The 12,345-nt window shown below is 42.8% G+C and overlaps 2 protein-coding genes across 5 annotated transcripts; one reads left to right on the forward strand and one right to left on the reverse strand.

Moving 5' to 3' along the window:
* The first annotated feature begins 886 nt into the window (after nt 1-886).
* si:ch73-330k17.3 (IGFBP domain-containing protein) lies at nt 887-2,803 on the forward strand. The gene is made up of 4 exons (XM_040132265.1): nt 887-1,214; nt 2,145-2,232; nt 2,326-2,521; nt 2,612-2,803. Exons 1-4 carry the CDS (start codon nt 887-889, stop codon nt 2,669-2,671), a joined length of 672 nt encoding a protein of 223 aa, XP_039988199.1. The 3' UTR covers nt 2,672-2,803.
* A 2,153-nt stretch (nt 2,804-4,956) lies between these two features.
* Nucleotides 4,957-10,464, reverse strand: parp16 (poly (ADP-ribose) polymerase family, member 16). Of its 4 annotated transcripts, none has more exons than XM_040131943.1 (8): nt 10,342-10,460; nt 9,404-9,632; nt 8,954-9,150; nt 8,260-8,397; nt 7,964-8,170; nt 7,674-7,845; nt 7,432-7,576; nt 4,957-5,840 (listed from the first exon to the last, which is right to left on the reverse strand). In XM_040131943.1, exons 3-8 carry the CDS (start codon nt 9,140-9,142, stop codon nt 5,705-5,707), a joined length of 987 nt encoding a protein of 328 aa, XP_039987877.1. In that variant the 5' UTR covers nt 9,143-9,150; nt 9,404-9,632; nt 10,342-10,460; the 3' UTR covers nt 4,957-5,704. The 4 variants fall into 4 exon arrangements, with proteins under 4 accessions (XP_039987877.1, XP_039987879.1, XP_039987878.1 ...); XM_040131945.1 differs by having other exon boundaries at nt 9,404-9,599; nt 10,342-10,447; XM_040131944.1 differs by lacking the exon at nt 10,342-10,460 and adding an exon at nt 9,678-10,002 and having other exon boundaries at nt 9,404-9,599.
* Nucleotides 10,465-12,345: the final 1,881 nt, after the last annotated feature.

Consider the following 12,345-nt stretch of genomic DNA (forward strand, 5'->3'; position numbering starts at 1 on the left):
CCCCAGCGACCTCAGAGGTGAGGTAACCTGTCCTCCTTTTTGGGCTGCAGAGGCTCTTCGTGACTGACACTGTCGGGCCGGGCTTTGAATATTGCTGCTTCCTCCTGCTGCTGCTTCTGCTCTTTCGCCACCTGCTCCCTCTTCACGGCGCCCCGTTCATCCAGGAGCGAGGGCTCAGGCTCTGCGGGGCTCCAATTTCCTCTTTTCGGGGAGGACCGCGGGGTCAAGGTCTGGCACCGATTCGTGCGCACAGCTCCGCGGTCAACAGATTAAGACTTGGAGGAGAGTACAATTGTATTTATTTGCTTTCACCGCAGTGAACATAAACTCCCATCACACAGGGCACACTATTTGTTGGTTATCATTCAAACCGTGTTGACCTGCTGTGTGGTTTTAAGAGACAGCCAGTAACAGTGGCCACCTTTTGTTCTTATTTACACAACCTGCCGGCTTTTATTCAGAGCTGCAAAACTTACGAGACGTCCCGATCAGATAACCTGTTGATGTCTTAATCCTTTTGTTCTTTCAAGAAATAGGTCATTACCTGATTGTAAGTGCGCACTGAATTGCCCCTTCCAGAGGTCATGTGACTCCAAATACAAAGGGGTTCAGTCTTCATCAGACTTATCTAATGGTGTTCAGAAGGAAGAATTATTTCCAAACAAAATCACACTGTTGATAGTGTGAAGATAAGACATGGGGATAATTAACTGTGTATTTATGCTAAACCCACCCAGTAACAACCCCCCCCCAAATCTATTGGCTGCTATTGGGGGGAGGAGGTTGTGGCTCATAAACTCTGAAGCTTTCCCAGGTGCTGACCTATTTAAAAGGACTCGACGGGCGCTCTCAGCTCTCAGGTCTATCAACACTAGGTCTATCAAGGATGCGGACGCTTTTCTTTCTGAGCGCCTTGCTGGGGGCGCTGGGGTCAGAGGAGGTTCCCTCCGGAGCTGCCCAGCAGCTCCAGGCCCTTCACTGCCCGCCCTGCGAGAGGATACACTGCTCCTCCCGACGGGCGCTGCGGCTCGGGTGCAGAGGTGGTGTCACCACGGGAGTCTGCGGCTGCTGCCCTGTTTGTGCCAGAACGGAGGGGGAGACCTGTGGAGGAGCATGGGACTATCTGGGCAAGTGTGACGAGGGACTGGTGTGCGTTTACCCGGACGCAGCGGCTGACAAACGGGGCGAAGAGCGCAAAGGGGTCTGTAAAGCAGGTGAGGTTATGATTTAGTCACCAGTTTAAAAAAAATAATAAATAAATAAATAAGAAGATGAAGCAATGTCTGAATTTTGTATCACAAAAAGTCAACAATACAGAACTAAATTACACCTTGTGAGCCCTAAGATCCTTTATTTAAGTAAAAGTAGCACGACCACAACGTAAGAATACTCCATTACAAGTAAAACTCCTGGGGTCAAAAATGTTTTATAAGTTAAAGTACAGACGTGTCAGAGAAATCCTATACTCAAAGCATCAAAAGGTAAAAGTATCATACACTTATTTCATTAAATATTTTATTAGTGCTATTGATTCATTAAAAGATAGCCTGCAGTTTATTGTTGTAGCCGATATTTTTAATAGTTTTATATACTGTTGTGTAATTTAACCTCCAGAAATGCATCACAGTTTGAAAACTGATCGCATGTTTTGAATTTTAAGGCCTGAGCATCAAAGTAACCAGTAACTATAGCTGTGAAATAAATGTAGTGGAGTAAAAAGTACAATGTTTGCCTCTGAGCTGAACTGTAAAGTGGCAGAAAAATGGACATATTCAAACTTACCTCGGGTACAGTGCTTGAGCAAACGCAGTTGAGTTACACTTCCCCACTGTCAGTCGCCGTGCTGGGAACGGTGCCAATATAGTAAACGATGTTTATGAACTGTGAAGACTGATAGTGCGGTCAAGGCGTTCTCCGAATCAAAGGTTTCTGCGGATAGTTAGGCCATAATTAGGCCCTTATCTGCCCCGTGGTGAGACGCAAGTTGTCACCGTCGCTGATGCTGTGCGTCGGGCGCAGTGCGAGGTTGAGACGCGTCCGCGCTCGGGTCGTGTCACATTTTCACGCGCGGGGCCCCCAGAGAGACCGCGAGTCGCACCGCCGCCGCGTCTCACTCAGCGTTGAAAATGTGCTCTTGTGTCCAGTGATTGCACCGCTGGATCCGGAGGCCTGTCATCCCGAGTGCACCAAGGAACACTGCCGGGCCAACCCGGCGGAGATCTGCTCGGCCAGGTGACTGAATGAAACCTCACTCCGTTCCCGGCCTTTTCCCCAATGTCTTGTATGATGCCGTCCGAACGGAAATCTGACTTACCTGCTCCGCAGGTTTGTGTCTCTGGAGAGAAAAGCGTGCCAGGGCTCCTGCCAGCACACCTCCTGTTCAAGCTGCCTGCTGCTGAGACCCCCGTCGTGTCCCCAGACCTGCGCCCCCTCCGATCCCTCCTGTCTGCACCGCTTCGGGAAGTGTGTCCACAATCACCTGACAGTAAACCACGGTCCCGTATGCCACAACAACCTGCAGGTAGGTGGGGGGGTAAATTGCAATGGGCTGCATTAAAATACTTCATCCATTAATCCAACTGTGTGCACGCTGTCCTCTTTTCCTCCGTAGGCTGATCCCGAGGGGCATTTTGTGTGTTTGGTTCCAGCCTGTCAAAGCACACCCAAGTAATTCCTTGTGTGCGGAGAAGAAATCCGGAGGAACTCTTCACTAGCTCATGTAGCAAAATGTAAAAAAAAAAAAAAAAAAAAAAAAGGCAGCTATCTCTAAACTTTGTGTGTCGCATTTTGTATCTCACGTGAACGTGAATAAAATCCCGTGAAATGAAATATATTTTAAATCGTCAGAAATAAAATTCCATGTCATACTGTGCTTTTTCTTCTTCTTTTATTTATTTGGTGGGGACTGGCGTCTGCGCAGGGCGAGGATGGGCGGGTGGATGCATTGCAGGCTTTCCGTCGCACCTGTCACTCCGTGAACCACGTCTCATGTGAGCTTGTGCGGCGGGTTCTCACCACTGGTCTCCGCGTACTTTACTCTACGTTTTGAAAGCATCTTGTGCTTTGAGCCCGTGGCTCCGCGCTGCGCCTGAGCCCCGAGGGGCCACAATCTCTCGGAGCCAAGGAGAAGCTCAGTGCGATCCATGGAGTCGATATATGGAGTCGATAATACCGAAGAGCACCTGCTTTGGAAGATGGTTATGATGATCAGTTCTCTCTGTCAACGGTCAACTTGAGGATAAGTGGAAAAAAAAAAAGAAAACCAACAATCCCACTGCGTCTGAAAACAACGACATGTATGATTTCTTTACCGTAAATGATTTCCTTCTGTATCGGGACTCAACTTCATCCTCCCAACGACCCATAACAAGCAGTGAGTAGGTGATGGTAGATGATGATGAAGCGCCCGCACTTTGCGCTGCACGGTGTCTTGCGCGGATTTCGGAGGACGGCCGGAGTCGGCCGGCCTGCCCGCCCATCACATCACTGGCCGAAATGTCCCCACGACCTGGACGGGCCGTCGGGGAATTGGGTTCGGACATTCAGGATAAATCAGTTCACGACCCCTGCGGAACTGTCCCCTGCGGAACGAATGACTACCGCGATCAGACGCAGTTGCGCTGCTCGGACTTCGGCGCATGTTCGAGCGTTTAGCTGGAAGCCACCGGCATGGCTTGCTTCTAGTTTGGTCTTGTTCACCCCCCCCCCCCCCCCACCCTTATAGTGATTGTTGCACCACGAACGAGCGAACCAATTTAGACACGTGCGTTGGGATAGGTCGAAAAAAACAATCACCGCCGCGTCTCTTCTGTCTGAACTGTTCCCATTTTCAGAGGGTTTTTCTGGTTCACGGGAGGAGTAAGGCGTCCTGAGTCCCCCTCTGCCACTGCTTCCCCCCTGACAGTTGATGGTTATTGAATAACCGACAGTTTATGAGGCCGCAATAATGAAGTGTGGACCAACAATGGGCAGTTTGTTCCGTGTCCTTCAAGTGGGAGACAATTCTGGAAAGAGAGGGGGCCGTTTATCTGAGGGATTTCGCAAGATGGAATCAGTTTTCACACCAAAAGCAAAGGCCCGTGAGTCAGTCGCATCGGCGACGCACCGTGATACCTAAATAATCTCCAGTGTTTAAATCAGCCCCAAAAGGGGACGGTGCGGCTCCTCGTTCGACGTGTTTCTAAATGAACAGGTGCCGGGGGGGGGCGAGTTAATCGATAAGAAATCAACTGCGCTGACAGTATTGCACAGGCAGTTATTTGCCAGTAAATTAAGTCCTTGTTAAATAATAGGTCTACAAATTTTCAAAATCTGTCTAAAACATGCACTTTGGTTATGTGTACCAGGAAATTTTCTATTTAATGCTACATTTTCCGGTTTGTGTGAAAGTCTAAGTTCAGCACTCCATCCCTTCAGTTGCTGGCATGTGCTTTGGCCATGCTGCTACAAGAAGTCCATCCAAATTCTCTTCCTTTTGTACATTTCTTGGGCTTCCAAGCGTATCCCATATCTATCGGAACGACAGGCTCTGTCACCAAAGCAGGCCGCCACCGTTATCAATCCCATATATCAGTCTCACTTTTTTTTTTTTTTTTTTAAACTGATAAAAACAATGGATATCAAAGGGACTGTCTGTGTGCCAGCTGTAATAAATGTGCCCCTGTCTTAGGCAGCGAGCCCATGTTAAAGTCTGGATACGACACAAAAGCCTGGAACAATACAAAAGTACAAGAGATTATCATGAAAGAGTGACCTTCAAGTAGATTTTGGTGTAGAGGGAAGCAGCTGCAAAGATTTCCACATGATTCTTCTCAATATTTCTGAACAAACAGCGCATTGTGTGATGTTAGAGATCTGAAACAAGCACGACGATCATTTACAGTCCACCGCCACACTTTTCAGATTTTTAAGTCAATTTAATAACAGACTAACCTCACTCAAACCCCTTGAAACAATTTCAATTAAAAGTATCATTTTATTAGTGTCAAACATTGTAGTAAATCTCAAGAACTGATGTCTTTAACAGGATATACAGCTTAAATCCTTTACTGCTTTAAAGATAAAAAAAAGCATATCTGAAATGACTACAAATAAGGTGATCAGTGGCCTTTCTGTGATCCATATTTTTATAAATGTTAGCATAACCAAAATGGCGACCCTATGTTTTTCCTTCGTCAAAACTAACCGGTGTGTTCAATACCTTAGAGTTACACTTAAGTCAGGAGCTACAAATGGCCCGTTCTGGAGTAAATCAAAGTCAAGCCATAAAATTAAGCGTTTAAAGTGGAACAATGATGTTACTGCCTAGTCCAGCATCGGCGCTATTAACAAGTCAGGCGTTTTTTCTTTCCCCATCTTTGGTTAATAAAACTGTCCCCAGAGGACCACAACCACACGGCAACAGAGCGTATCTACAAAAGTGAATTTTTACTAATCAATACAAATTACAGATGAAACATTGCAATACAATTCTTAAAATTAAGAATGAAGAATGCTCTTAATACACAATAGCAGCTACGGAGATAGCCCCTATTTGAAAAGATATGTTATCTTGGACTAAAAGTCATTAGAACTACTTATATAAATAAAGAAAATGATTGTAAAGAGAAAACAGTATAAAGGTGCATCTTTGCTCAGGCCTCCAGTCAGTCTCTGATCAGGAAGGCACAGTGGAAAATGAACATCCGTCCGTCCTGTTGTCTCGTCACCTGAATAGTCTGTTCCAAAAGGATACGAAGGTGGTGGAGTTAAAGGCACCGATGAGAATGAGCAGCAGAAGGTAGAGACTCATCATGACGGCAAAATGGTGTCGGAGGAACCAGGAGGTGCTGCGGGAACGTCTGAAGAAGAAAAACACAAAGACAGCCACAAGATGACGACTGAACCAATGCACTCATTCACTTAATGAAACCGTTTCAGGAAAAAAACAGGCCTATATTTCCGTAGCGATTGGTCAATCAATCAATTAGTCGATTGACAGAAAATTATTTGGCAACTATTTTGATGATTGAATAATTGTTTAAATAATTTTAAGCAAAAATGCCAAACATTTGATTGTTCCAGCTTCTGAAACGTGAGGATTTTATGCTTTTCTTTGTGGCACTTGATACTGAGCTGAACATTTTTGGGTTTTGGACTGTTGGTCAGACAAAAACAAGACATCTGAAGATATCACCTCGGGATGTGGGAAATTTTTACAGGCTCTTTCACTATTTTCTTAATCGAGATAACAATCGGCAGATTAATTGATAAAAACAATAATTATTACTTGCAGCCCTATATTTCAGAATAGTTTTGTGCAAGGTACACATTTGTGTGAAATATCATTAAAATCATAATTAGATACATTTTGTTTTTAAAAAGTTATTCATCTATTGTTGTTAGCTTCTGAAAAGCTATACATATGTTCTTCTATCAGTTTAGTTTATTTTTAATGAAGCACAAACGAAACTTCCATGCATTTTTGTTTTTGCAATTTTCGGCCAAAAGCCAATGCCACATACCATAGCATTTATAACCTATGCTAATGTACAATGCAAATACATACAAACAGCCTAAACCACCAAAAAATTACAAACAATAATACAAATAAATACCATAAAACGACAAGCACCAGATCATTAATGATCCCTCTTTCAAGACTGTTTCACTTTGAGTTTAAAATGATCCCAGTCACAATCCAGTTTGAGTTCTGTGGGTAAAGAGTTCCACACGTTGATCCCCCAACAAAAAAAGATATCTGTCCAAATGAGAATTTATAAGAGGGCACCTGACAATTCCTGGAACGCACCTCTAGTTACTGAACCAGAAACCCTCAGAGGAACCACCAGCTCACTGAGCGCCTCACGAGCCTGATTATTTGGAGGTTTATAGATGAGTTTGAGATGAGCAAATCTAATGAAATGATCAAAACTCATCATAAGTCATCAAAAGAGTCTTTACTGCTGTAGATGCTGCATGTGACCAGGAGCTAAATAGCTAACATGGTTACATAGACAGGAAGTCATGTTAGCAAACCTTGTAATATGGTTAAAAGTTAAAGAAAAAGCAAGTTGACCTTGCGGTGACATTGTTTTGTCAACAACTCTTAGCAAATTTGACTTGTCCCTTATTTATAAGATTATGGACAATTACCAGTCAGAGTATTGATAAGCATCTGTATCAATAAACACTACTGTTATGCAGACCTATCCCTACACTTCACTATATCAAACTAAACATTCACAAAATAATCTTTAAATTATATAATCTACATACACGTTAATGTTCATCCCTAGTCACATATATCCACAAAAAATACACTACACAAACTTTATTTATAAATAAATTTATGAATTTTTTGTGTTCAGTAGCTCATGCAAACTTTTTGTGTATTTACATCTTTTGCCACAAGGGATCTGAAAAACTCCATTTGACCCAGGAGATTCTCACCTGGACAGGTACCTCTTCTGAGAGTAAACAAGCAGGTACTTGACTCGCAAAAGCTGATTGTTGGTGACTATAAAGTACTTCTGCGGTACATCCCCTCCTTCACTGTTCTTTGCCCTTGAGCGCTGACGGTCAACGGTTTCAGAATCTGAAATGGGCAATTAATGGGTGGTTTTAGTATGCAGCAATTTAAAACATATGTCATTCACATTCTGCGTATCTAATACGTCACGTGGGGTACACACCTTTTTTCTTGACCTGGCACTTAACATCTGGATGATCAATGACCTCACACAAGGCAACACAGCTCAGCAGCGGACCCAGGAGACTTTCTCTCCAGCCGCTGCTGTGGGGACTGTAGAGGACAGCCATGCTGAGGTCACTGGTGAGGTAGGTCCCCTCTCCAAACACTGAGTTCTGCACATACAAAAAAGAAACCAGATTGATTAGATGTAAGTTTCCCTGTCAGGCAGATACAACCGGACATCTCTGCCACCTGGTCTTTCAGCATACTGTTGAAGACGGCTGCACCAACCTTGTTTAGGTGACAGTGCAGCCCGTTGTGAATGATTGAGTGAAAGTTCTCCAGGCGGCTCCCGTGGAATGCGTAGAAGACGTCTCGTCCTGCCCTTGTCTTCTCAAACCTGGCGTTCATCTGATCACAGTACTCCAGCTCAAAGAGGAAGTCCGGCACGGGCGCAGAAATCCCCTCATTTTCCGTCAATTTACAAAGTTTGGGATACTGGTGGAGATCGAAGAAACACACTGTAAACAAAACAGCAAGCACTTAAAGAAACTCTGATTTATGTTTTCATATGTGTGATGACGTACCTCATCTTTCTGTAGCGTCTTCACAGCAAAGCTGTTTGAAGAGAGAACCCAGTGTGTGAGAGCCAGATGATGATCTCCCTCTCCAGGTCGCAGTCTCACCAACTCTCTCACACCAGGCAAAGAGTTCACATCAGCCAACTGGAGAACAAAATAAACTTTGTTTTGATACAATGCCAAGGCAGCAGGCGGCAGTCCTGTTTGCTATATGTCCTCCCTTTCAGTGCATGTAAATCTTAATGTGTTTGTACCATCTCTCTGTCTGAAACTGAGGTATCATCTCTGCATTGATGTCACCATCACAGATTCCTGTATTGTCTTGACTGTTCCCACAGAAACTAAGATGCAAATCTGTAATTGATATAAAGTATATTTACACCAACAAATGAAATGTTTTGAACACCTTATATTTTAGCTTTTTGGATAAAATATTAAAGTCATGCTTATTGCAAATATTCTGAAATTAGAAAACACTAAATGTACACTCAAGTGTCCACTTCATTTGGTACACCTGTACAATCTAATGCAGTACAACTTCTCTGCCATAAAATCCATCTTTACGAAGCTCATAATGTTCAATCTTTGGTGACATTGTCAAAAATGTGTAAAATCAATTCTCTTTTTATTATTATTTATGCATGTTCTTATAAATTAAGCAGAAATATAGGTTGTTCGAAAGCTTTTGAATGTTTCTTACCAGCTCCTCAAAGTCCTTATTGTCACCACTTATGTATCTAGGAGGGAAGGGTCTGAGCAAAGAGTCCCTCTTGTAGTTCTGTGCAGCAGCAACAAACAGGCTGCAGCGGAGGTCTGCTGCCACTGGGTCTCTGTGCAGGCAGGAGCACACCAGCTCTCTGACTGCCTCAGCTGGGAGCGGTGGCTGCATTCCCAGCACTGCGGACAGAGGTGATAAGTTAACACACAAGTTAGAACAGCCAAAAATTGTGTTAGGTGTTAACAGGACAATAAACCTTAATATGTATGTTGGTATAAACCTCATGGCAACATACAGTACTGTGCAAAAGTTTCTGGCATAAAAAGTAAAGTTAGGATGCGTATATAAATATTTTTTATTTATTAGTTGACTTCATACAAAGTGCAGTAAACAGAAAAAAATCTAAATCAAATCAGGAATGGATGTGACCACCTTTGCAGGAGCAGTTCTCCACGGTACACCTGGACAAACTTTTTCAAGCTACTTGGCAGACAGGTTGTTCCAAGTATCTTGGAGAACTTGCCACAGTTCCTCTGTGGGTTTAGTCTCTCTCAGTATCTTCTGTCTCTTCATGTAGCCCCAGACTGACTCTTTTGACTCCGGCCGTATGTTTGGGATGGTTGTCCTGCTGCAGAATGAATCTGTGAATCTGTGTGCCTCCCTGATGGTGTTGCATGATGGATAAGAATGTTAACATTCAAATTACCTAGAATTTTGCACAGTACTGTATTTGAGGGCTAACAGAAATGTTGGGCTGCAGTTAACTTAGTCAGTTAGTTCCATTATTGTATAATCTTCCGAGTATTTCCTTGATTAATCAAGCCAAAGATGACATTTTCAGATGTCTTGTTTTGTCCAATCAACAGCCCAAAATCCAAAGATATTCAATTTACTACCAGGTATGACACCGAAAAGCTTCACATTTCAGAAACTGGAAAAAAAAACTTCCGTAATTAATCAATTATCATAATAACTGGAGCTGGATCAGCTAATCGATTAGTCCAAATGTGTGAAGGAGGGTGATTTTGGTATCATGTAGTCTTCTCCCTCCTCCTCCTCCTCCTCCTCTTCTCTTACTTTAAAGTATAGTACTTGAGTAGCTGAATGTACTGAGTAAAACTCCACCACAGGTATAACGTTAGATAACATTAGTAATATCCCTCTTAACAAGTTAGCATAGGAGTGTCGACGTTTGCTAACATTAGCTGAGCTACAACAAATGCAGAGCTGACATTAACTCTCGCCGAGTAACGTTACTGATAACAAATACAGCATTGTTGTACTAACGTGGGTTCCTAAAAGTATTATGAATACATCCTAGACCTGTTTCCCCTGGCAGACGCTGGTTTTATATCTTTATTTGCCGTTACCTTCTGTGTTGCTCAATTCATAACACCGCAGGAAGAGCTAACGTTAGCTTGAGGCACTGCTGCGTTCATGTGTCGTAGAAAATATCGGAAGTGTTTCGCGCATGGACGACGTGGAGACACATACGTGGCAGATAAACCAGCCAATTGAAAGGCGTTGAAGCCGTGTCAATACATGAATGCGAAGGTATGAGACGAAAAGTGGCAAAAACATCAATACATGTTTGGTGTGCGTTTTCTCCTCCTGATACTATCGTGTGCCCTAAAGCGCTGACAATATGAAATTTTCGAGGAGACTTGAAAGCAGCATCCACCATTCAGGACTGATGTCAAAGGACCATTTACACTGAGCTGTCAGTTTACTAGGTACACCTAGCTAGAACTAAGGCAGTCTAACACAACAGTCCTGCAATAAACCATCCCTCCAAAAAGGTTATAATGTTCCGTTTTTGTTGAAACTGTTTTAGATAAGTTGATTCAACTCTATGATAATTTTGGAGGATTTAGTTTGTTTTACTGTTGAGCTTTATTGCATTTTACGGAGAGGTGTTTCGACTGTTGTCGATTGATATAATTGGGGTGGAAAAAATAATACAGTAGTTACACCTGACAGTATAAGGCACTACAATTCCACAGTGTAAACGAAATGGCACTCCTTCGGCCCTAAATGCTGCTCAGAACCATGGACAGGCTTTGTCAGGTAGAGAGGCTCAAAAGCAAAACCCTCTATCATCCTGTGAGCTTATGTCTTTGTGGCAAAATCTGTATCATTAGAGCATACGTTTCATATTCATCTGGTAGATACAGGCAGAGTCTGAGGGGGAAATTCATTTTAAATGTACCTTTTTAAAAAAGCCACTTTCTGCATCCAAGACAAAAAGGGCAAGGAAGGTCAATCCTCTTGCTTAACTTGTGACTACCCCTACAACCTACAGGGCTATGCTATACACCCCCCTGCTATCACTGTAGTCCTGTCAGTTGTTATTGCTTTTTGTCAGATGTTTTGATGGTCTATACAGTCCATCAACCTAACGCTTATCTTGAGATTGACTGCTACATACATGAAGGCTTTTGTTATGAAAAAGCCTAGATAACCCAAGACAAATCAACTGAAACCTTACACAGCAGTTTGCCCAAAAATTGGTTCTGAATTAGTTTAAAGTGATTGAAGAATCAGATCATTTATGTCCGGGCATGAAGAAGAAGACATTTTCCGTGCTTTCATCTCTCACAGGACAGACTACTGTAATGGTCTTTTCAGGGGTCTCCCCAAAAACCTCTCAGGCAACCTCAGCTCCTTCATGATTTTTCTGCTACAGTCCCAGCAAAGACAATGAAAACTTAGGTCTTTGCATCGGATTCCAATGTGTTGTAAATTAAATAGAGTGAAAACTACTGCTGCGTGCTTATAAACCTGTCATATTTTTAGGACCTTTTAATATATGAATCCTCTCTGCTTCTCAGATCATCTGGTAGTGACCTCTTAACAATTCCCTGATTGCACACTAAAAATATAGAAAAGGAGCATTATGCACCACTGAGCTTGAACTTCCAGAGGATGGAGGACTTCCCCTGACTTCCATTTCCCCTAAATACTGTTTTTCAAACTTACCTGGTGAGTCATTAGTAGTCAAGTAATTGATAAATCCTCTGGGGTTTCTCGCTCTATAGTAAGCCATCAAGTCAAACAAGAGACATTTTTAAAAACCTGGCAACCCCAAAGTCGTTCTAAATAGTGATTTATGACTGATTGATGAAGCATTTGTAAACAATTTATCAATCCTAAATAAAGCCACGAGTTACAAAATAAAGCCACGAGTTACTCACTACCTTTGACTGAACCCTGAGCACTAGTCATTATCAACCTCTCACTTACATCTCCTACACATTTTGCATACTTAGCATATTTAATTATTTTTTTTATCTTTTTAAGCTAAAATGATTTATACCTTTTATCAAAACTGGTGCTAATGGTAGCTAACAGGCAGCCAATCAGATCAGACCTTG

This window comes from Xiphias gladius, chromosome 8, assembly GCF_016859285.1.
Source record: "Xiphias gladius isolate SHS-SW01 ecotype Sanya breed wild chromosome 8, ASM1685928v1, whole genome shotgun sequence".
NCBI classification, from domain to species: domain Eukaryota; kingdom Metazoa; phylum Chordata; class Actinopteri; order Istiophoriformes; family Xiphiidae; genus Xiphias; species Xiphias gladius.

Excerpts from the sequence above, each read along its gene's own strand:
- parp16 (XM_040131941.1), bottom strand. The coding sequence starts at position 9,142 with ATGCAGCCACCGCTCCCAGCTGAGGCAGTCAGAGAGCTGGTGTGCTCC. Across the intron at positions 8,398-8,953 it reads ATAAGGACTTTGAGGAGCTG|TTGGCTGATGTGAACTCTTT; the intron begins GTAAGAAACATT and ends TTTGTTCTCCAG. Across the intron at positions 7,846-7,963 it reads TGCACTGTCACCTAAACAAG|AACTCAGTGTTTGGAGAGGG; the intron begins GTTGGTGCAGCC and ends TTGTATGTGCAG.
- si:ch73-330k17.3 (XM_040132265.1), top strand. The coding sequence starts at position 887 with ATGCGGACGCTTTTCTTTCTGAGCGCCTTGCTGGGGGCGCTGGGGTCA. Across the intron at positions 2,233-2,325 it reads GCGGAGATCTGCTCGGCCAG|GTTTGTGTCTCTGGAGAGAA; the intron begins GTGACTGAATGA and ends CCTGCTCCGCAG. Across the intron at positions 2,522-2,611 it reads TATGCCACAACAACCTGCAG|GCTGATCCCGAGGGGCATTT; the intron begins GTAGGTGGGGGG and ends TTTCCTCCGTAG.